This window comes from Apium graveolens, chromosome 2 (assembly GCF_009905375.1).
Source record: "Apium graveolens cultivar Ventura chromosome 2, ASM990537v1, whole genome shotgun sequence".
Lineage (NCBI taxonomy): Eukaryota > Viridiplantae > Streptophyta > Magnoliopsida > Apiales > Apiaceae > Apium > Apium graveolens.
This window is the reverse complement of record NC_133648.1, coordinates 19799528-19823074: the sequence shown is the minus strand read 5'-3', so window position 1 is coordinate 19823074 and position 23547 is coordinate 19799528. Positions and strand designations below refer to the sequence as shown.

Sequence of the window (23547 nt, the reverse complement as noted above, 5' to 3'; positions counted from 1 at the left end):
ACGATATCTTATTAGTTGTTTTCGATGTGGGTTATTATAGGTAGAACGAGTGCTCCCTTGCACTTCACAGTATTGTCTTTTGCCCGGCCCTTATACTTATCATACTTCATTTGAGATGAAACTTGAAATTTATATGAAATTCTTAGTATTGCTCTTACTGAACATCTATGGGCGTGATCAGTCACAAGTTCGCTTTCAGATGTATTAGGAGATCGATAATTCTTGACCATTGTGATAACTTCTGAACATCTTGGCAATAGGAAGACATGTTTTGATGCTGTATTTTTTTTTCTTTTTGCCAAGTTATGTACTGTATTTGACATCTAAATTCAGTCACCTCTTTTTTTGCTAAAATTACACATCCTAACAATATTTCAACTTTCTAAGTATCTTCATACACATATCAGCTAGGTATCTACAATATACTTCTTGTAACAACCTTATAATGCAAAGCACAAGTATCATCCCCGTTCCAAGTATAAGAACTCATACTAACTAGTAGACATTTTGTAGTAGAAAAACGCCAACTTATGAACACCAGAGTTACTGACATTAAGTTTAGTTGTCTGATATACTTGTGTTTTGGAGATTTAAACAGAAGCACATACCTTATTCATTCAGTTGACCCCCTTCGCATGCATTGTTCGTTCTAATATACACCTAATTTTACTTGCCAAGCCCTTGAATACATTTACCACAGATGCAAGTGATCACAGATAAATAGATTGTACATGCGAATAGAAGAGGTTCGGATCAAAAGCAAGAATACTTCGTGATAGAAACGCTGGACTAATACCATGAAGCCTCTTCGTACATGAAACGCTCGACAGTTCAAACTTCTGAAAGTTATATAATCATTAAGCTTAAAGATATGAACTGAGATGAAGAAAAGGCTTTGCGATTTTAAATAAACTACATCCTAAGCCAGTGCATGGCACAGGCATGCTTTATATCACAAATATTATAGGCATGTTACTTGCTCTTCTCGACTAATTGAAGTATCTGAAGACGTTTTCAAAATATCAAGTACAACACACAGAATGTGTTAAATGCAGCATGCATTACAATCCTTACAAGAGAAGTTGCTGAAAGGAGTTAACATTATCATTGCAACTTGAGAGAAGACTGATTACAGACATTTTCCCATACACTAAAAAATACACTAAAAAATATTTACACCTTTATCTACCAACACACTATAGATTACTATCTATTATTAACAGTTGATCTATATACACAATGTTGGAGGAGACCTGTCAATCCTCATGTATTATTTGTTCCTTTGTTGCTTGTAGTCGCGGAGCACTCTCTCCCTTTCTGCAGGATCAGCAGATAGCAGCCACTTGCTAAATTCAACTTCTTTCATACCCATAAACTTAGCAAGGAGGCTATACTGGCTCTTTTTCCGCATTTTGACAGGCGTGTTTACTTTTTTACTAGCTTTATCTTGTTTCTGTTTCCAACTGCAGGGGATGTAAGACTCTCTTAGTTGGTCATCTTGTGCAACCCTAGGTTCTTCCTTGTCTTGTTCGCAAAGTCCATAGTTGACAATGTGCTCATTGCGATGAGCATAAACAATACCTGATTTCATAAGTGTGGAATCTGAATGAGCACATTAAAATTTTTTAACCATAATTTTCATATTTTATCTTAATCCTTATTAACAGTTTCAAAGGTTCCGTGTTTCTATATTAGCTAACCAGTTGCATCAGTTCACATGACTATCATATATCACCACCTTAGCCGTTTACTAAAGACTTCTTAATCAAATGTATGAAGGTTAACTAACAATGAGAAAAAATCACTCCATACCCTGTTAATAAAACCAAAAATTTACCCCCACCAAACAGGCCCATATTTAGAACACATTTGCATCTGCGAAGGTACATGTATAGAGAAATGGAAGGTATGTATAGTAATATGGTTAACAGAAGGTAATAATATAGTCAAAGGAACGTATATACAATATCTTCAAGAGAAGGTATATATAATATAAGAATAAAAGGGTGCACCAACTTACCAAGGTCATCAGACACAAGCTTTGGCGATTTATCCTTATCCAGGTCAGTAGGGTTACTGGTTACTGATAAAGATGTCTCACCGGTCTCTAGACAAGGAAGAAAACATGTTAAAAGATCATTTGTATCCTGTTTTGATTTATGATGTTCTTCTTGGCGTCCCTGTTTTTCGTGCAGTTCAATGATCTCACTGGTAAACAGCTTGTCTGACAGGTCACGGAATAAATTGCAGATTCCAAAAAGTTCACCCTGAAAATTCTTGCTGTCCTGCAAAGAAGCAACAGTGTGAATGGATCTCATTTTATCCAAGAAAAAATGTAAACCAAGTGAATTTATTCCTTACCTGGACACCTTCAAAATATCTCTTTTCCATTTTCCCAGAAACAGCAATATTTGACAACTGCTGTTTATACACTTGCCGAGAATAAACAAGTTCTTCAAGTGAACCAGCTGAAAGAAGGCGGAAAACAATAACATGTCTCTTCTGTCCAAAACGAAATGATCTGTCCTGGGCTTGCAAGTCCTGGGCAGGATTCCAATTTGGATCAAATATGACCACTCGATTTGCACTGACAAGATTCAATCCAAGCCCACCAGCACGGGTGGATATAAGAAATACCTGAAATGGCAAGTTACTAACATCTTAGCAAATCTTAAGTGTAAAACAATATCACCCGTATATATTGCAAGTTTACCTTTTTACTTGGACTTGAGTTGAAGTCATCAACAAGAGATTGGCGCAAGCCAGTGGGTGTGGAACCGTCAAGTCTTGAAAAGCTGTAACCTTTGCGTATGAGAAGCTTTTCAAGAATGTCAAGCATTCTGCAGTAAGTGACTGATTAGGACCAGAATAAATGTATGCATATTTATATGTGGATTGAGAAATAATGGCAAGAAGAATGTTTGTAGTTATCCAATATCTATTTTAAGTAGACTAAAGTGTTGAGTATGCGTAGTAAAACAAGCAGCCTATTCAACTTCTTTCATCCTTGACAAATCTGAGATAAACCTGTCGAAACTCCCGTGGGCTAAACACTAAGTACTAAATTTTGTAATCAGTAAGTAGTCATTCATACAGTGTATTTCCAATTTAACACTCTGCATCCCAGTACAGATGGGCCCACATTTCAGACCTATGGGGCTGAGGAGAGAGTAATAGGAATATTCCAAGAAATTATCTAGTTTTCACTTCTCTATTTAAATGAGTGATTGGACACGTCGACAAGTACAACACACTCATCACCACTTTTTGAACACAGCTCCTTGCAACAATTTGCTGGATCGGAGAAGATGCAGTTTCCAAACCAAAAGCTCTCTTTTGCTTAAAGAATTAAGAGAACCCGAGTCTCACGTAAGTATTTAACAAAAATAGACAAAATGATATCTACAAAAGAACCTTTAAACTTACCAAAGTCTCGGGTCACTAATATTTATTTTAAATAATAACTATTATATGCTTTCCAGATAATAAGTAATACATTTTTTGAATTTTTCTGTCATTAATTTTTCTATGTGAATGACAGAGGGAGGTGGCATGCATCTTGCAAGTAGAGTGAAAAGTAGATTCTGAGAGAAACATAATTTTTTTATGAATTTTTACTTTATACTTCAAAGTTGAAAAAGAGATAAAGACTACTAATTCATATTATTATTATTATTATTATTATTATTATTATTATTTTAATCTATTTTATTGGAAACAGCACAGCAACCAAGCATTATCATAATAGGGGGGGGGGGGTAAGAGCAACATGTTGATACATTACCTGACAGAGTAACTGAACAGAAGAATTTTATCACCCTGTGATATCCAAGAGAACATCAACTTTTCCAACGCTCTCATCTTCCCGCAATGTTTTACTTCACTCAAACCCATAAAACTCTCATTTTGGGTGTTCCCTCCCACTACATCAAGATCAGGGCCAAAAACCATAGAGGCAAACTCTGCATCTTTCTTTTGTTTTTCAGGATCATCTCTAGGATTGGGTTTAATAAGCTCCAAGTGATTGCTTATCTGTCAATAAATCACAACACTTAAAAAAAATATAAATGCAAAAGTGGTGAACATAAAGTTATTTAACAGGAACAAGATAATTTCCAGTCAACAGGAAGAATTCATTTTTTTTAATCGAATAGCACATTTTTTCAACAACATAGAGTTAAGCAGGCAAGCAGCCCAGCTAGCAATCTAGGCTATCACAATTCTAGTCTTGAACGTTCATAGAAGAAAAAAAAATAAGAAAAGGCAATAACAAAAATATATGCAACCAACAGTTTAGCACCTGCTGAAGCTTAACGAGACAAGGAAGAACAACACAATAGGGGCACGAGTCGCAACCATCTGGATTGTCTCTGTGAAGGTAAGACCATATGATACCATCTGGAACAGTTCTTTTACAACACTCAACCTGCTTAAGAGGGCTACCACAACTACATGGGAGGTCTTTATTGATAAGGCACTGGATTTCTGGTATTTGTAACATCCTCTGATAAACACGTTTTTGCACCTCACTCATGGCACAAAATACAACGTTATCTTCTTTACCCATCATAAGATGCCCAATAGTCTCCTCCTTTGTCCTTCTCAATAGATACTTACGAAGGACAGCTACTAGATGTTGTTTTCGTGCATCAGCAATCCTCACAAATCTCTCAGGAGCACTAGACCTCTGCCCATGCTTGAGGGGATCAACATAGAACTCTCGAAAATGTTCACGTGTTCCTAAGCATTCAGGTACTACCCAGTCAAGTAGATTAAAGAGTTCCATAAGTTTGTTCTGCATTATAGTTCCTGTAAGACCATAACGTTTTCTTGTTTTAATGGCTAAACATGCTTCATAGAGTTTAGATTTTTCATTTTTGAGTCGATGTGCCTCGTCAACAATCACAATCTCCCATGGGATCCCTGACAAAACGTTGCCATGAATCCTGAAGGTGTCAAAACTTGTAATAAGTATCTCAACCCTGTGTGCTTCTAATCTCTCCATGATTAAATCACGGTTAGCACCATGATAGATAGAAACATCAAAGCTTGACCACTTTGAAAATTCATTCTCCCAGTTTTGTATGACAGATGAAGGGCAAATTATTAGTACTGGTCGCTCCTTGTCTGCCTGCCCTCCATTTAATGATCTTGAGTAGCCAGAACTAGCATCATTTACAAAGACGGCTGCCAGAAATGCTATTGTTTGTATAGTCTTTCCTAATCCCCTGTTCGAACACAACACCATTATTTGTTTTTGGTTTGCTATAAAGATGATAGCAGTGTGATTAATACCCCATAGTGCACATATGGGCACACAAACAAAAGTAAACACAAGTTGGGGAAAGCAAATAGAAAAATTCAATTACCATGGACTCCCGATTCCACAACGGAAAATAGAAAAAACAAAATAAATATAGTAACTTCTACAACATGTTTCCGACCCTATCCCACTGACTTAAATATATTTAGCCACGCCATAATCACATTCCATAACATATTAAAAGTGCCATGAATATATTTCGGATAAGCAAGACAAGAAAAGTGGATTATGAGTGGCTTTAATATGTCCTGCACCTAATCCTACAAATTCTAAATACGGAGTATCTAGGAGCAAGTTGTAAACCAAAGTCCTAAATTTGACTACTTCAGTAGCTAGTACATCTCATTATACTTTACACTATATACACAAAATGAAAAAACTATGTAATTACCATTTAAACAAGCTGTCACTCATCTAAAAATATGAAAACACGGTCTTATTTATTCTATACATGTGTAGCCCCCCAATAATGAAGTAGCCAATGCCACATATCATTATACTTCAACACGAGGTGAGACGTGCAACTAAAAAGCAATCAAGAGCAAGAACATGCAGAATCCAAAAGAATTTGATGCCAAACATACACATCTATTATTCTCAAAACATGGGAGAAGATGGTAGCATTAGAGGATCCCATTCCACAACAAACTATCCTGTGGCATCTGGAGCAAGAGGGAAGGAAAAACTCTCTCCATCAAAGCACGAGAAATGTATCGATCATACAATGGATTTAGGAAGTATTACTCACATGTCATCTCCAAGAACACCTCCATGGTTGTTTTTGTACAAGTTATACAAAAATTTCACACCTACTCTCTGGTGTTCCAGAAGCCTGCAATTAATAGAAGCAGGGACCTGCAATATTTAGATCATAAACCTATAACTTGTCAGGATTGTAAAATCAGTTTTACTTTTACATATCTAAACATCTTTACTGCTACATATTGAAAACAATAAAAAAACGCTAATATTATTAAGGATGACAACAACGGGTAGCAGCAACAAGAACAACAATAATTGCAAATAACTACAAGGTTCAATACTTCAAATTTTAGTCACTGGAATATTAAGCCACTTACGTGACAGAATGCTTATACCACTTCAGATCAGAATTCATATACAAAGCATGCAATGTGCATTGTTTCCAGTTTCCACTCTCCATACATATTAATATATTATAGACACTACATTTGCCTTAGGAAATCAAAATCAAGAAAATTGGTCAGCATAAAGGCAGTGAACTTCATTCTCGCCAGATGTATTCCCCACACACAAACCCGTATATAAGACTATAATTACAAATTTATATATGTGTGTGTTGAGAACTTGAGCTTATTAAGTTCTACTTAATGGTAACGGAGGAATCGTCCCTCAGGAGCTTCATTGTTCCTAACCCATTGACTAGGTATATAAACATGAAGTTAATCACTTAGTCTGCATTATATAATCATAACTCCTTTTTATCTTATTAACAAAAATGTCAGAAAGATCAAAGTACTAATCATCTACAAAATTGTCACTGCTGTCAAGGCCTCGACCTTCTAGCTTTATACCAAAACTAGCCCTAAAACCCCTCCCAATGTCACAGACAGGCCTTATGATATTCGGGTCCGAGTTTGGTACTGGGCCTGGACATAGAGTCGGGTAAAGAGTATGTATTAGGCCCAAAACTAGTCATCTGTTTGCTGTGTTATATATAGGGTATCAGGTCATTTTTCATAACTATGAATGAAATGAATTGAATGTTTATTTTATGTTTTCTTTTCCTGCATTTTCTTCCCTGTGTTCTTAGTTTAATTTTACAAAACCCCCAAAACAAAACCAAGATCGTTACACATGGTATCAGAGCCAATGTTCCTCAGATACCCATCTCCAACGGCAAACACTAATTTTTTTAGTGTTGGTCTCCCAACCCCATCTGTGTTTCCCGAGTATCATCACCCAAATCAGTATACAACACCTTTGTATCTTTTTCACCCTGTTCAACCACCACCACCACATCAATTTTATAGCACTACTGACACATCATACGTTTCTCCAAATCCGATGTTGATTACTGATGTTACAAAGGATTATTTACACCACTTGGATGATAAGTTGATTCAATTAGATGTCAAAATGGGTCAAATCCACATGCTAATGGAGAAGAACAATACATTGGTAAATTGCTGTGACCTTGTTCCGGAAGACGAGTTTGAGATAAGTGCTGAAACTTGCGAAGGAATATTCAGCGTCAGAAATTTGTGGAAGTTGAAGCAAGTGAGAAAGGTCCTGACAAACTAAATCGAATAACTGAAATGCTTGAGAAGATATGGAAGCACCTTGCTGATATGTCAAAGACAGTTAGGGAGAATACTAATGAAGAGAGTCTGCAATCAATGATGATGTCCTCAGATCTGGTAAACCAATTTTCTAATACCCCCCCCCTCTTGTTTCAGTTGTGGATGACCTTAATAATTCGAGTATAGTTGGTAAAACATTAAGTGATAACAGTAAGGATTCAAACAATTTACAATTGTCACAACCTGCAAAGTCCGCCCCTAAGATGTTTGATGATAGTTCTGGGAGAGTAAAAATTGTTGAAGCTTCGATGTTATCTTCTTTTGCCTTGACTGCCGTGTTCTGTGAGAAGGCTATGAAATTAGATTCTACACAACTTGTCAAGTATGATAGGATTAAGGTGTATAAGTACCATGAAAATGAATATGGAAAGAGTAATAGAAAATTGTACAATGCTTTGAAGAATAAAGTAAATGCCACTCAAGTAGTTGAAGAATGGTCTGTTAAAGATAGAGTTGCTCGTGTGACACTTTTGTTTGGGTTGCTGTTTAAATCTGGCAATACAAGAGGATCGATAGTGTGTCGTTAAGTGCATAGAAGAGATCTTGTTGTTTGGAATTACTTGATGCATTTGTATGAGAAGGTTTGCAATGTTGAACATGATCTTGCTACTTACCGGGGGCAAATAATTAAAAGGTGGATCTATGCGCTTTTTCCAAGGAATATGACTGATATTCTTATTAAAATGTATTATATCTGCAAGAAGTTAATTGTGGCCAGGAGATTATTTGATGTTAGATGTGGTATTCGTCTGCTAATAGAGATGATGAGATGATATGTTATGAACTTCACGAGGACGAGCGCAATAAGGAGTTGGTTGTCTTCAGGAGTTTAGTTGATGATGGAGATGATTCTCTATGTTTGAAGGGTGATTGTGGGTTAATGTTTTGTAGGCTTCATGACAATGAGTACGGTAAAGACTATCACAAAAGGAGATATAAGAACATGTATAAAGTTCACTATGCTGGAACTAAGAGGCCTAGTAACTCTCAGATTGCTGAACTAAAATTGCGTCAAGCTTTTATATGGATGGTGCATGGAATGATGGGAAATGGTGTCAATAAGAAAGAGATATATTTTGAAAAAATGGAAATCAATGGGATGGGCTGCATATGGCGACTGAAGTAGGAGCGAAAAGAGCTTGGATGCTTGATTTTGCTAATAATCTTGTGGTGGAATTATTAGGTGTTGACATGTTTGCATCATGCGGTGCCCGTGCTATAAAACATGACATTCAGCCTCCATATTTTGTCTCTGCAACAAGGAACGGACTCTCAGAATTTACAAATGGGTTTTATCCTTTTCAGACTAATGTAAATATTTATTTGACATGCCCACATCATGCAGAATTGGTCAAACGAAGGTGGGGCGATAACACTCTCATTGCTATGGTGGATGTTACAAAAAGAATCTCAGGTCAATTAGAAGATTGTGAAGAAAGTAGTGACACTTGTCTGACTCATAGGATGATTTGGAATTTAAAATTTTCTGTTTCTAAACATGAGCTAGTTATGAGTATGTTAATGCTAGCCATAGAGATTCATATGCTAAAAAAGGCTAATCTACAGGTTTTGCAAGAAGCTACAGATGAGGCCTTTTTAAGTTCAAGTCAGAGAGTAAGAGGTTTCGCTAGGTTGGCTAAAAGTCTAAAAAATATTCTTGATACTCTTTCTACAAAATATTGGTCCCAGTCACTGTTTCTCCCCGTAGCTACCAAAAGATGGCTTCATGCATACTTCTTGAATTCCCAACAGTTTAGTAAAGAATTGCAGGAAACAGCAAGGCCTCTTTATACTCCCCAGAACTCGGTATGCAGAAGGTTTGTCAGTTCAGAAATTTGGGAAGCAGAGATGTTTTTGTTATTGACTAGTTGATTCTCTTCATTGTAGTTTAACAGAGAGAGCTATTGAAGATATCAACAATCTGCCATTCTGCAAATTCATTACGTGTACCTCAACGATTCTTGTGATTACACTTAATCAACTACTTTCTTTATTTATAAGAAATGGAGAAAAATTGCCAATAGATATCAACCTTTCCACCTCTACTTCTCATTTATCGGTAAACATCAAATGCCAGTCTAAGAATATTAATGGAAAGGATCAGTTTGTAGACACCTTAAATGCACATATGATTGCATTTCTTAGTCATGATGATAACAAGTTTAAGCATTACTTCCTTGCTGAGTTCAAGTATCAAGCTGAAACTAATGCAAATGAGACAGCAGAAGAACAGGCTCTGACTAAGAGTGATAAAACGATGAAGAAAACAAGGCAGGAAGATGGTAATGTAAAACACAAGTTAGGTACTTATGCCAAGACCTCAAACTGCTATAAGAAGCCTGCCAATTGGATCGAATACAACTTCACCTTTAGGGGAGAACAGAAGAGAGAAAAGGCCCAAGCGTTTATGTTGACTTGCATTTTCAGTGATGAGGCTTGCATGCAGGAACTGAAGAGGTACAAGCAAACAAAGAATTTGAATGTTTCATCTATCAAAGTTGTGGAGAAATTAGAGAATGCTCATTGTTCCATCCTTGAGGACAAGGATGTTTTGAAGAGGGGGCGTATGTCACAGACAGGCCTTATGATATTCGGGTCCGAGTTTGGTACTGGGCCTGGACATAGAGTCGGGTAAAGAGTATGTATTAGGCCCAAAACTAGTCATCCGTTTGCTGTGTTATATATAGGGTATCAGGTCATTTTTCATAACTATGAATGAAATGAATTGAATGTTTATTTTATGTTTTCTTTTCCTGCATTTTCTTCCCTGTGTTCTTAGTTTAATTTTACAAAACCCCCAAAACAAAACCAAGATCGTTACAATCAATAATGTAGGTCATAACAGCAATGCATTTCAAACTTACATAAGTACAAATCCCTTATGCCTCAGAGATGCAACATGCAAATTGGCTCTACTTTTCGAGTAATTATTTGCAGCAACAAAGTAATAATAACAGTAAAGACATGTAATAATCCCAATTCAAAATTATAAAAAGGATAAATAAAAAAAAGGAACCTGAACAAGTGGAGACTCATTAAGAACAAGTGGCTCATAAGGACCCGTATGATCAAAGTGCAAAAGATCCGATTTTGACCCGGCCAACAAAGACCCATCTGGTTCTTTTTCATCTTCAATATCATGGGTTTGAGTTTCTTGGTCAAATTGGGGCAAAAAGTCTGATGGGTCTCGAAGGCGCAAGATTTTCCTATAAAGAGAAGAAGCTTTGGAGGGTATTCTAGGGTTTATGTCTGGATCAAATTTGTGAGAAATTGAGGATGTAATAGAAGATGAAGTTGATGTAAGATTGGTTGTTGTGGTGGTCGTGCAGGGTTTGAGTGTTTCTTTCCAGGTTTTTAAAGACATTGGAGAGTTCAAGAAACAGGGGAGTTTGAGTTTGGGTTTCAGAACCGAGGACAGAGTTTTGTTTTTTTTAAGGAAAGTGTAGGAGAGACGTTGAGTTGTGAGATGTGTCAAATCATGATGAATCTCGATGTTTTTTTTTTGTTTCTGCAACTGGCCTCCGGGGATCGCTTAGAAAATTATTTAATCGACATTTGAGGGAGATGCAAAAAATATTCAAATTCGAAAAAATTGCTTGATTTGATCTTAAACGGTATTGACCAAGTTCGGTCTGATTTAGGTTAGACGGGGGACTCAATAAATTTTAAAGTTCCGGTAGAAGATCGTTCTTTTTGGAATCATGAACAAAGCAAACAAATGAGTGGGTTTGTTTAATGTGTGTCATGAGTACATGCTAAACACTAAAATGTATAAAATTGGAAGTATTTTGATTGGTTTATTTATTGTAAATGGAGGGTCCACCATTATTAAAAAGTATTGATCAATTGAAACAAACTAAAATTATAATTTGTTGTAAATGGGGGTCCACCATTATTAAAAAGTATTGATCAATCAAAACAAGCTAAAATTATAAAAGTTTGTGCTTAGTGTGTGTTCATGGGCACACAGCAGAAAAACCGAATGAATAAAGGAATAAACAAATTTCATCAAGATAGAAAAATATTTAATGAAAATAAATAAATATTAATAAAAAAAATTATAGAGAGATTATCGTGGTTGTAGAAATTAAAAATCAGACTAAATCGGTGGAACACACAATTTACCATTTATCATAAATTTGAAATTTATCAAAATATTAAATTGAAATAAAATCGAGTATACAGTATTTTAATATTATTTTTCCTAAATATATCTATACTATACTATAATAGCCGGAATAGAGATAATTTGGTTCAACGATAATTCCCTAATTTTGATTATTACAAAAATAGATAAATAGTGTTATATATCTAATAAACTACTAAATTATTAAACTACTACTAAATATAGTATACTTATCCTACTAAATTACGAATACAACTTATCATATTATTAAAAGATATAAATATAGTATACTTATCTTTTAATAAAAATATTTATATCTTTTAATAATATGATAAGTTCTATTCGTAGTTTAGTAGGATAAGTATATTATATTTAGTAGTAGTTTAATAATTTAGTAGTTTATTAGATATATAACACTACTTATCTATTTTTGTAATAATCAAAATTAGGGAATTATCGTTGAACCAAACCGTTGAACCAAATTATCTTTATTCCGGCTATTATAATATAGTATAGATTCATATATCAAGTTATGAAAGTTTGATTTAACTATCAAATTAGAATTCAAGAAAATCCTCCATGTTTGGATCTTAATCTTCGAAGATGATCACTACCCTTGTTTTTTGCAAGGATTAGGGCGGTCAATATAATCGACTCTTTAATGGGTTATTGTTATAATATTTTGGATCCATTACTTCAAATTGAATACGTTTTGAAGTACTTGAGATTCTTGATTTATTATCCTTCCACGGTTTTTCTCATTTCTGGAGAGATGTTAATTTGCTTAATGCTTGTTGAAGCCATTTTGGAAAACGAGATCGTTTTAGTGGATTTTCAAGTTCATTTTTCAATCTTCAAAACAGTTATTTTCTTCTCAATGATGGTTATGTCCAGGTAAGCCCTATGTGAATAATGCCATAGGCTCAGGTTTGTCTAGACCTAATTTTTTAAATTATGTCATCAAATTTTATTCTTTTAGTTAAAATTTTTACACTTTTTATATATTGTGCACATACACACACAAGTCGAGAGTCTTTCGGGAAACAACCTCTTCATTCTTATGAATGAGGGGAAGTCTGCGTACATTTTACCCTCCCCAAACCCTGCAAAATCGGGATATACTGGGTATGTTTGGTTTGGTTTGGTATATATTAATTAGATTGTTATTTTTTGTACAATAATTATTTAAAATTTATAACCTTCTTACAAATTTATACTAGTATAATATAATCTATTCCTACCAATTTTCGTAGTCACTTTGTAATAAAAATGAAGAAAAATTATCCAAACTGTTTAAAACTCAACCCCCATATATCACTTTCATCCTCCTTTCACACAAATGCATACCCAATTTACCCATCACTCAAAACCTCGTTTATCCTGCCTCTCTCTACATCTTTGCCTCTCTACCTCAATCTCTCATGTCATATATTCATCTTTTTTCGGTGAAGTATTATAACTTTACGATTAAAGATTTCGTGATTTTTTATCCCGCTTGACAGTTGTATTTGATTTGATTTGGATCTGATTTTTGACCCGATATTGTAAAATCGTTTTCTGTAGCGATTCACCCTAATAATATGAAAAGCATGGATCTGGCCGATAATCGGCCAATATCTATAACACCGGAAATTATCAAAAATACTATTTTTAAATATTTGTTTGCAATTTTATCATTTTGTGAATTATTTTTTTTGCAAAAATACGTTTTGTAACCAAAATCAACCACATATGCAACTTTTCAGAAAAAGTACTGAATTTTTTTTTTTTACAACTAAGGTTGCATCGGGTTTCATTTGAGGTTTCATCTAGTTGCAGCGGGTTTAAAATTCGTAGTTTTGCCAATAAAAATATTGAAAAATCTAATTTTTGTAAATTAAAATTTAAAAAAAAATCGTATTTTTACAAAAATTAAAAATCATATTTTTGAAAAAACCTCAAAATTATATTAGAGCTCTACGTTCTTCAAGTTATGAGATTTATCAATAATAATTGAGTCAGTACCAAATTTTTTCACAATTTTCCTTTCAATATAAATAAGCATGCAATAATAAAAAAAAAATATCACAATAATTTTATGCCATAGTCTTTAATCAGTAATAATACACATATAATTAAGTTTTATTTAAAATAGTAGTAGGCAATCACTCAAAAACTATATATTTTGCTTGTTAAGAAAGGAATAAGTTGTATAAGTACAAGTAAAAATATTATCTCAATAATAAAATTTGATCTTAGTGGGTCAATATTAATTAAAATACAGATAATACAATACAAGATAGTACTAGCTACTGTATTATACAAAATGAAGAAGTGAGATATGGGTTTATGGGATGAGAAGATCCGAAAACTTTTATTTTTTTAAAAGAAACACATTGACGTTTATCTTTAAAACATTGCACATTCCACAATCTAATTTTTAAAAGTTACATAGTTGTATATATACATATTTTAATTTATTCATTTTTGAATTTGATATAATAAATTAATAAGAGAATTATAATATATTAAACTTTTATTTTATATGGCCAAATACTTTTTGGGGCGGCCACGTATTTTTATTAGGGCGCAAATTTTATGTTTATAAAAATATATAGATAAAATATAATATTTTTTTAGAATTATATAGAGATGCACAAAAGGCCCACCGTGCCGGACTTTGACCAGGGCTTAAAAAGCCCGGGCTTTGACCGAGCCTGATTTTTCGGGCTTTGACTTTGACCGGGCCGGGCCGGGCCGGGCTTTCCGAAAATATCAGAGCCCGTTTGGGCCCTCGAGGCGGGCCTAACCGGGCTTTTTTTCGGGCCGGATCGGATCGAACCGAGTTTTTTTCTAATTTAAATCGGATCGAGTATTATTAGAGATTCCGAAGAATACATATATTAGCAACTAAATCATCGTAAAAATGTATTAGTTTATATGGAATATTTTATGAAAACATTACTTCGTTGAAAACATGTAAGTTCGGAAAAAAATAAACATGTCTATAGAATAATATGTTTTATCATTGTTATGATAACTATGATATCCAAATATATATAGTGTATTTATTATATCTTCTTTCATTATTTATGCAACGAAGTATATAAATAATATTATTAATCACAAATATGTAAATATATATGTGTTTAAAGTATTATTTATATTTATGATAATTGTGAATTTATAAATATATAAGAAAATATATTAGAATAATCAGATTATAACCTGGCTTTTTCGGGCTTTTAATCGGGTCGGGTCGGGCCGAAGCCTGGGCTTTTAACCGGGCCGAGCCGGGCTTTGCCTAAAAATATAGGGCCCGTCGAGGCCCAAAGCCCAGGCCGAGACCGGGCTGGGTTTTGACCGGGTCGGGCTTGACCGGGTTTTGACCGGATCGGGCCGGGCCAGATTTTCGGGCCCGGGTTTTTTGTGCATCTCTAGAATTATATAATCAATTATTCATTATTATGACAACATGACCACCTCGGTTCCCTACGTCGTCTCGTCCTTGATTGGAATCATACATTTTAATCATTATATTTGAATTTTTCAAAATATTGTATTAAGGTTGAAAACCATTCAGATTTAATATTATGGAAGTTTAAAAAAATAATAAATTTTAAAAATACTGATTCAAAAAAAAGAAGTTGGATAGAATTTTTATTGGTTCAAGCGTCTATAATAAACCTTCTTTTTACTCGATGGTAACTAATTTATTAACAAAGAATTATTGACATTTATAAATGTAATTAAACATATCAAATCAAAAAAAATTGTACAAATTACGATCGTTTGTCAGGTTTCAATCTTAGCACATCCTTCGCTCATATCGCAAAAATATTTTGCACAGACTCTCCAACAATCTATTGTAGTCGAGACTCGTGAGCAACATATATACCTGATTTGTAAGCACGTACTCGAACGACCACTGATAACTGCTATTTCATACAATCTAATCATTAAATAATGTAATACTGCATATTTGTGATCCCGGATACTGGAACTAAAACAAAACAACTAAACCCTCGGCTACGAGAAAGATAAATTAGAAAACAACATAAGATTGAAAGAAAATAATAAAAAATTAGATTTATCATCAATCAAAAGGCTGATGATTGCCTTAAACTGAAAAACAAATTTTAGGATTTTTAAGAAAATGAGTGGTCGGGAGAGTGAGTTAATCATATTTATTTTGTATTAAGAGAACCGCTGTCAAATAGTCCAAAATTTATAAAAAAAATGAGAAAAAAATTATTTTGAGTCCATTTAAATTTTAAATAAGGTCTTACTCAATTGTGATTTTCGCAAGGATGATTTTATACGATTTTAGATTCATGACATAAACTGCATATTTCATATATTATTGGAATTGTAATTTAACAATAATTTCAATTATATTTATTGTTTAGTATTTTAAAATGGCCAAAGTTTTACAAAAAAATGCATACCCAATCAGTAAGCAAACCCAACTAAAAGGTCCAGGTTTAAAAGTAAGTCCAACAATATTTTAAATTATTCTGTATATATATATTTTATATTTTATTTTTGTTGATTGGTCCATTTGATTAGCCATAAATAAATTTGTTTTCGACAACCAGTTAATCTTATTTCAGTCTTAAAGTTCAGTTCATAGCTCAATCATAATATTTTTTGTTCATAAAATTTTCGTATATTTTTCTTTTCGTGCCTCGATTTGACAACGACGCTGCACATTTTAAACAAGTTTTTTTTAAAGATTATGTCACTTAATTGGGTGATGGATCTCCTGTTCACTTGTCCTTTGTCTTGAGAAATGTTCTTCGTGCTCGATACTTTTGAGTTGATTTTCTCAACTTTGTCTCTTAAAAAATAAATTCTCATCGGATTACTCATAGGTCGTCCAACCTGTTAGAACGACCCAACTTAACCCTCAATTGGGTTGACTAAATCGAGATATCCAAAATTATAGGTTAATTGAGTTGATTTTGATTGGGTCATTTATAATGGGTGGATCAGAGTTTGCCTATTTAAAAACTCCCAATCCAACTTATTTCCGGCATTTATTTGGAGTTGGTCTACAATTATCCCTGATCGTGCTGGTACATGATATTTACTATGCTTTGTCTTCGCTCCTTATATAAAGATGAGTTTATTTGCATGAGGTTTTTATAATACTAATTACTCTAAATTTGAGTTTATTTACTTCTCAATGAGTTTAGGCTTTAATCTGTATTTTGCGGCAAGTTTCTCGATATATACTCTTAATTTTAAAATATACTATTTTGATATGGTCAGCTGCAAATTGATTAAAAGAATAGATTAATTATGTTTTGAGAAGTAAATTTGAGAGAAGCATTTATGGGTTGTTTACTTGTAGAAAACTTTTCCAGTTTTGTGTTTCTCATTTTACCTATTTTTCTTGAATTTTTATTTTCTTAGAAAATTTTGGAAAACAAAGAAAATGTGTTCCAAAAGTAAAGCAGTTTTTCAATAAAGAAAAATAAAAAACTTGTTTCATATTACAGTTTTTTGTTCTTGGAAACTGAAAAAATGTTTCCCATAACCAATATTTTACAAAAGTGAAACATCTTATATTTAAATCTACTATTTAAAACTACTTATTATTTATTATAAATGCTTAATATTATATATAAATCTACTTAAAATTTAATTTTTATATAAAAATAAAAAATCAAAACTTAACAAAATATATAGAATATGAATTGTACAATCTTTATTACAGTTATTTTTAAAATAAAAAACTACTAAAAAATTAAAACTCGTTTACTTCATGAAACTTGTTTTCATTTAACAAGTAAAACGAAAACTTAGAACTCACGCGAAAAAAGATTCTCTACGGTGCCAAATTATTCAAGCTTCTTTTGTACATGAAACTTATTATCATCAAATAAGTAAAATGCAAATTTAGAAATAACAGAAAATGATTATCTATGGCGCCTTGTTGTATATTGGTTCCATAAATTATTAGCAATTGATTCTCTAACTTGAATCATTTCATCGTGATTAGTCATATCCAATGAAAAATCTTCTTGAACAACAGACATTTCTCCTGGAAATTCTAAATAATCTTGACCATAAATTGTAAAATATCTGTCAGCTTGATCCTCCATCCGTATAAATTTATGCAATGCACAACATGCATATGGAATCAACATCTGATGCATCAACGGATAATTTGGTATATCTTTTAAAATATGAAATCTAGCTTTAAGTACACCGAATGCGCGTCCAATCACATTTCAGATAGATGAGTGTGTATAATTGAATAATTCCTCTTTTTTCTTATTCCTCCACCAGTATCAAAATCTCTGCGATGATATCTTTCACTTCGAAATGGAGCTAAAAACCTTTTAAATTAGGATAACCGATGTCTACAACATAAAAATAATCTACACAAAAAATAGAAATATTTATTGTCAATATATATAATCAATATAAGATAATAAAAGAATCTAATAAGATACTTACCACCAGTTGGAATTGGAAATTTATTTTCCGGCCTAACAACAACATCATAAAATACGCGAGAATCATTAGTTGTCCCCTCCCATCCAGTGTATACAAAAGTGAACATCATATCCTGTGAGCAAATTAGCCATAACATTTTGTGTGACTAATACAACTTTTCTACCACAAAAAGTTTTTTGTTTTGATGCAGGTGCCCGCGCAGATACATATGTACCATCAATAGCCTCTATGCAATTCTACATAATTAAAAATTAAATAATTAATTAGATGATGATGATGATGGTGATGATGATGATGATGATGATGATGATGATGATGATGATGATGATGATGATGATGATGATGATGATAATAATAATAATAATAATAATAATAATAATAATTGAAATGATTATATTTGATTAAAACACCTTGAAAAATGGATACCATCGCGGATCATTACGGATTTCAGGTTGCACTTCATCTCTATCCACGGGTTTAACAATCTTAACTCCCAACGTTTTTAATGCTTTCGGTACTCTTTTAAACCAACAATGAACATTACCAAGAGAAGGTTGAAAACGATCACAAATTACTCTTTGTCCCGTACCGTGAGATAAGATTCTTAATCACATAGCTAATCCTTCTTCCACGCGAAGATTCCTAGAATCATCTAATAAACCTGACATTTTTAACATATCACACAAGTATAAGAATACATGTGGTTTCATTCTGAATAATTCATAACACTAAATATGATTGCCATATTCAGTTTAAAACTGAATAATAACTATTATATAAAAATTAAATGTACATTGTATACTACTTTAATATTGTTAATGTTTAGTAAAAACAAAGTACAACAATACTGATACGTCATATTTGTTTGTAATAGTATTATAAGTATTTTTTACTCCTTTGTTAAGTAGATTTAATTTTAACTTGTGAATGAGCAAAATTTTTAGTGAATTATAAATATAATTTTAACCTCATCCTACTGATGCAATGCTCAGATTGCAGAGGGCATCACTACTTTGGTCAGACCTTATTATAAGGACATTGCACCATATAAAGCTAAAGAACTTGCATCATATTAGAAAGTTACTCACCATTAGCTCGATAATGACCAACAAAATTAGGAGCTCATGTCGATTACTAGATTAAAAACACACACACACACACACTTAAACAAGTAATCTTGATAGTAAATTAAATTAACAACACAAAGGTCTAACAATCATTAGCAGGAACAAAAATGTTCAAATAAGAATAACTCTACTATTTCACCTTGTTGGAGCAGAATTTTAAATAAAACCAGCACTTCCTAGATAATCTATTTCAAATCATCAAGTCAACCCTTTTTCCTATCATCATTCATTAGTAAAAACACTCTTCTCCAATCAGGATTAGTAAAGAAATCCAGTGCTTCATTGAAAGATGTCGTGGAGACTTCAGATAAGTTATTAAGTGCAACCATACATTTGTCAATGGGGTACTCATCAGAAGCCAAGCTTGTAGCTTCAACTTTTTGTGATTTGTGTCTCTCTGCTTTTTTAAGATCTCTATTTTTTGGCATTCATTGATTACTCCCAAACTTGCATAAGAACATCATACTTTTCACTTGCAGATTTCTTTTTAGCGCTATTCTTTGTCGTGGTACATATTCATTCTCTAAATCTTCAAAATTACGTTTACCTTTGACATCAGATTGACCTTCATATGCCTCAAAACTTCAAATCCACCTAAATATTCTCTATTAGATATATTTGTGATGTCATGTCTAATGATGATTTATGTTTAGTTTTCAGATCTTAACTAACAGGACAAATCAGGACTTAACTGGAAATCAGTACTTATACTGAAGTCATGACTTAAGTTGTCAGAACTTAAGTTATCAGAAGATATTTATTAGGAGATAATATTAGGACTTAAGGAGACTTTTAGATAAGGAAGGCGGCTGATTGAAAGGAAAGAAGATCAAGACTAAAACAAGAAGAGATATGCATGGAGAAGAATTCTATGAAGAATAGAATACTTGGAAGAAAAGATAACTAGTTGATATATTTTAGGATACAGAATCATATTCGATATCAATTAGAAGATTATCTTGTAAATGTGTGTCAATATAAACACAGCATAGGGTTTACACTATATGTGTTATCCAATTCGAGAATATTATTCATTGTAACCCTAGCAGCTCTCGTGATATTTGTTCATCACTAAGAGAGGACGGTTCTATTGTAATACTATTTTATTAATAAGATTATTTTGTGTTTCATACTTGTGTTCTTAATTCGATTTGATTGTGCTAGACACTGTATTCAACCCCCTTCTACAGTGTGTGTGACCTAACAAGTGGTATTAGAGCAATCTGTTAACACATATACAGTAAAGATCCAAAAACAATCATGTCTGAAGAAACACAAACTCCAACCAAGCCCACCAAAACTGAAAAAACTACAAAGACTCAAATCCATAATCGATATGAGACTACTAGGGTTCCCATACTGAAACCTTCTGAGTATCCCATATGGAAGGTGAGGATGTCTATGTTTTTGGAAGCTACAGATCCAGAATACCTTGACAGAATTAATGAAGGACCACATAAGCCAACCAAGCTCTCTGTTGTAGTTGCAGATCAGCCAACACAGACTGTACCAAAGGAGAAAAGTGAATATACGGCTGAAGATATCTCATCTATTGCCAAGGATGCAAAGGTAAGACATTTGCTGCATAGTGCCATTGATAATGTCATGTCAAACAGGATAATTAACTGCAAGACTGCAAAGGAGATATGGGATGCCTTGGAGACAATATGCCAGGGAACTGATTCAATTAAAAAGAATATGAGGACTATACTCACTCAAGAGTATGAGCACTTTGACTCAAAACCTGATGAGTCATTAACTGGTTTATATGACAGATTTGTCAAACTCTTGAATGATTTGTCACTTGTGGATAAGGAATATGATCTTAAAGATACTAATCTTAAATTCCTTTTAGCTCTTCCTGAAAGTTGGGATTTGAAGGCAACTACTACAAGAGACAACTATGCTCTTGATGAAACTACTCTTGATGAAATTTATGGTATGCTCAAAACTCATGAACTTGAGATGGATCAAAGAAGCAAGAGGCATGGGAGAAAGTCAAGGACAATTGCTCTTAAGGCTGAGGAGGAATCCCCTAAAGTAGCTGTCTCAAAGAAAGGTAAAGGAAAGGCTCTCATCACAAAGTCTGATACTGAGTCATCAAGTTCTCATATTGATGAGGATTCAGAAACTGAAAGTCTATCTGAGATGGATGCTGATGAAGAGATGATGAAATTGTGTGCTCTTATGGTGAAGGGTATCACAAAGATAGCTTACGGGAAATTCAGAAGGGGAAAGAAGTTTTCCAGGAAAAGTGGAAGTTCTGATAATAAGGGATTCAGAAAATCTGAAGGCAAAGCTGGAAAGTCTGGCAGAGGAGATTACTCAAATGTTAAATGCTACAATTGTGGTGAGAAAGGACATATATCTCCTTATTGCAAGAAAGGAAAAAGTGACAAAGGCAAGGCACTTGTCACAAAGAAGAAAAGCTGAACAGATACTTCAGATTCTGAAATTGAGGGGAACTATGCTTTGATGGCAAATGCTGATAGCAGTTCTGAAGCTGCTGAGTTAAAGGTACCTCAAACAACTTATGTTTTTCATACTGATGATATTACTGAGTTGAGAAGATATCTTAAAACCATGTTCATTAGTTATAGAGATCAAACTTTAACATGTGATAGGTTAACTTCTGAAAATCTGGCTTTTAAGAAAAGGAATGACTATTTAGAAAAGGAGTTAGTTATGTTCCATCAAACTCAGAAAAAAAGAGATGATGCTTTTTATGTTAGAGATGAAGTGTTAAAATTGAATCAATATCTAAAAACTGAGTTAGAAAAGGAAAGAGAGATTATCAGGACTTGGACTAACTTTGGAAGAACAACTCAGAATTTGTTAAGTAGTGGAAACTAGAAAGATGGCTTAGGTTATAGAGATGATAAAAGTGAAACAGGAACTGAACAAATTAAGCCAGTTATTGTTAAACAGACTACTAAGCCAAAGTTAAATCCTGTTAAGTTTGTAGCTAAAACCGTAAAGTCTGACTCTGAAAAGATGAAAGATACTGAGACAAAAGTTAAGGCAGAATCAACTTCTGACAAATTGAAATAGGATAAGACAATTGAAGTTAACATAGGCTTAATGACAAAGAAGCAGCTTAAGCATAAGCTGAAAGATGTGAAGAATGGAAACAAGGTAAAGCCACCTAGTAAAAATAGGAATGGAAAGGAAGGTGTGAATAAAAGCAATGATTATAAGCCTGTTCCTAATGCTCCTAGAAAGAAATGTTATAACTGTGGAAATTCTAACCATATGGCTTCTTTTCGCAGGAAGAATAAGAATATAAACTCCTTACCTTCTAAGTCAGGAGTTAAGAGTCAGTCTGTTAGGTTTAAGCCACAAAATCCTTATTTTCATTGTGGTAGTTTATGGCATTCCATTTATACTTGTAAGGAATATCATAGTTTGTATTATGATTATTATCAAAAAACACCTTCTTTAAAGAAAGTTAACATTATTCCTTCTAGTGTAAGTTCTGATGCAAAGTCTGATACTGTAAATTCTGATAAGAAAAATGTTAACATAAACTCTGATGTTAAATCTGCTGTAAATGTTAACAAACTTAATAAGGCCAAAGGATCCAAGCAAGTCTGGGTCCTTAAAACTAATCATTAGTGGTCTTTGTGATTGCAGGGCAACAGGAAAAACATCCCAGTTCTGGACAGTGGATGTTCAGGACATATGACTGGAAATAAAGCCCTGCTATCAGACTTTATGGAGAAAGCTGGCCCGGGTGTTTCTTATGGAGATGGCAACATGGGAAAAACTCTGGGATATGGCAATATCAATCTTGGGAATGTCATCATTGAAAAAGTAGCTCTAGTCTCAGGACTTAAACATAATATGCTGAGTGTTAGTCAAATTTGTGACAGAGGTTATCATGTGGATTTCTTTGAAGAACACTGTAAAGTTGTAAGAAAATCTACATGCAAAGTTGTTTTGAAAGGATACATGCATGATAACATTTATGAAGCCAAGCTTTCAACAAGTTCTGATGGTTCTGCAATCTGTCTGTTAAGCAGAGCATCAATTGAAGAAAGCTGGGATTGGCACAAGAAACTCTCTCATTTAAATTTTAATAATATAAATGAGCTTGTCAAGAAAGATCTTGTGAGAGGACTGCCAAAATCAATATTTGCTCCTGATGGCCTTTGTGATTCCTGTCAAAAGGCAAAACAAAGA

At 33.5% G+C, this 23547-nt stretch overlaps 1 protein-coding gene across 3 annotated transcripts; it reads right to left on the bottom strand.

Annotated features, from left to right (window-relative positions):
• Window positions 1-999: 999 nt before the first annotated feature.
• Window positions 1000-11242, bottom strand: LOC141707074 (switch 2). 3 transcript variants are annotated; one of them, XM_074510046.1, is made up of 9 exons: window positions 10682-10819; window positions 7849-7945; window positions 6072-6178; window positions 4301-5228; window positions 3785-4032; window positions 2714-2840; window positions 2362-2637; window positions 2021-2285; window positions 1000-1581 (listed from the first exon to the last, which is right to left on the bottom strand). In XM_074510046.1, coding segments are annotated over exons 3-9 (2157 nt in total). In that variant the 5' UTR covers window positions 6074-6178; window positions 7849-7945; window positions 10682-10819; the 3' UTR covers window positions 1000-1270. The 3 variants fall into 3 exon arrangements, with proteins under 3 accessions (XP_074366147.1, XP_074366145.1, XP_074366146.1); XM_074510044.1 differs by lacking the exon at window positions 7849-7945 and having other exon boundaries at window positions 10682-11242; XM_074510045.1 differs by lacking the exons at window positions 6072-6178; window positions 7849-7945; window positions 10682-10819 and adding an exon at window positions 5908-6049.
• Window positions 11243-23547: the final 12305 nt, after the last annotated feature.

Coding starts and splice junctions, on each gene's coding strand:
- LOC141707074 (XM_074510044.1), bottom strand. CDS start 11,029: ATGTCTTTAAAAACCTGGAAAGAAACACTCAAACCCTGCACGACCACC. Junction 2,841..3,784: donor CTGTTCAGTTACTCTGTCAG/GTAATGTATCAA, acceptor CACTTACTGCAG/AATGCTTGACATTCTTGAAA. Junction 2,638..2,713: donor ACTCAAGTCCAAGTAAAAAG/GTAAACTTGCAA, acceptor TTGCCATTTCAG/GTATTTCTTATATCCACCCG.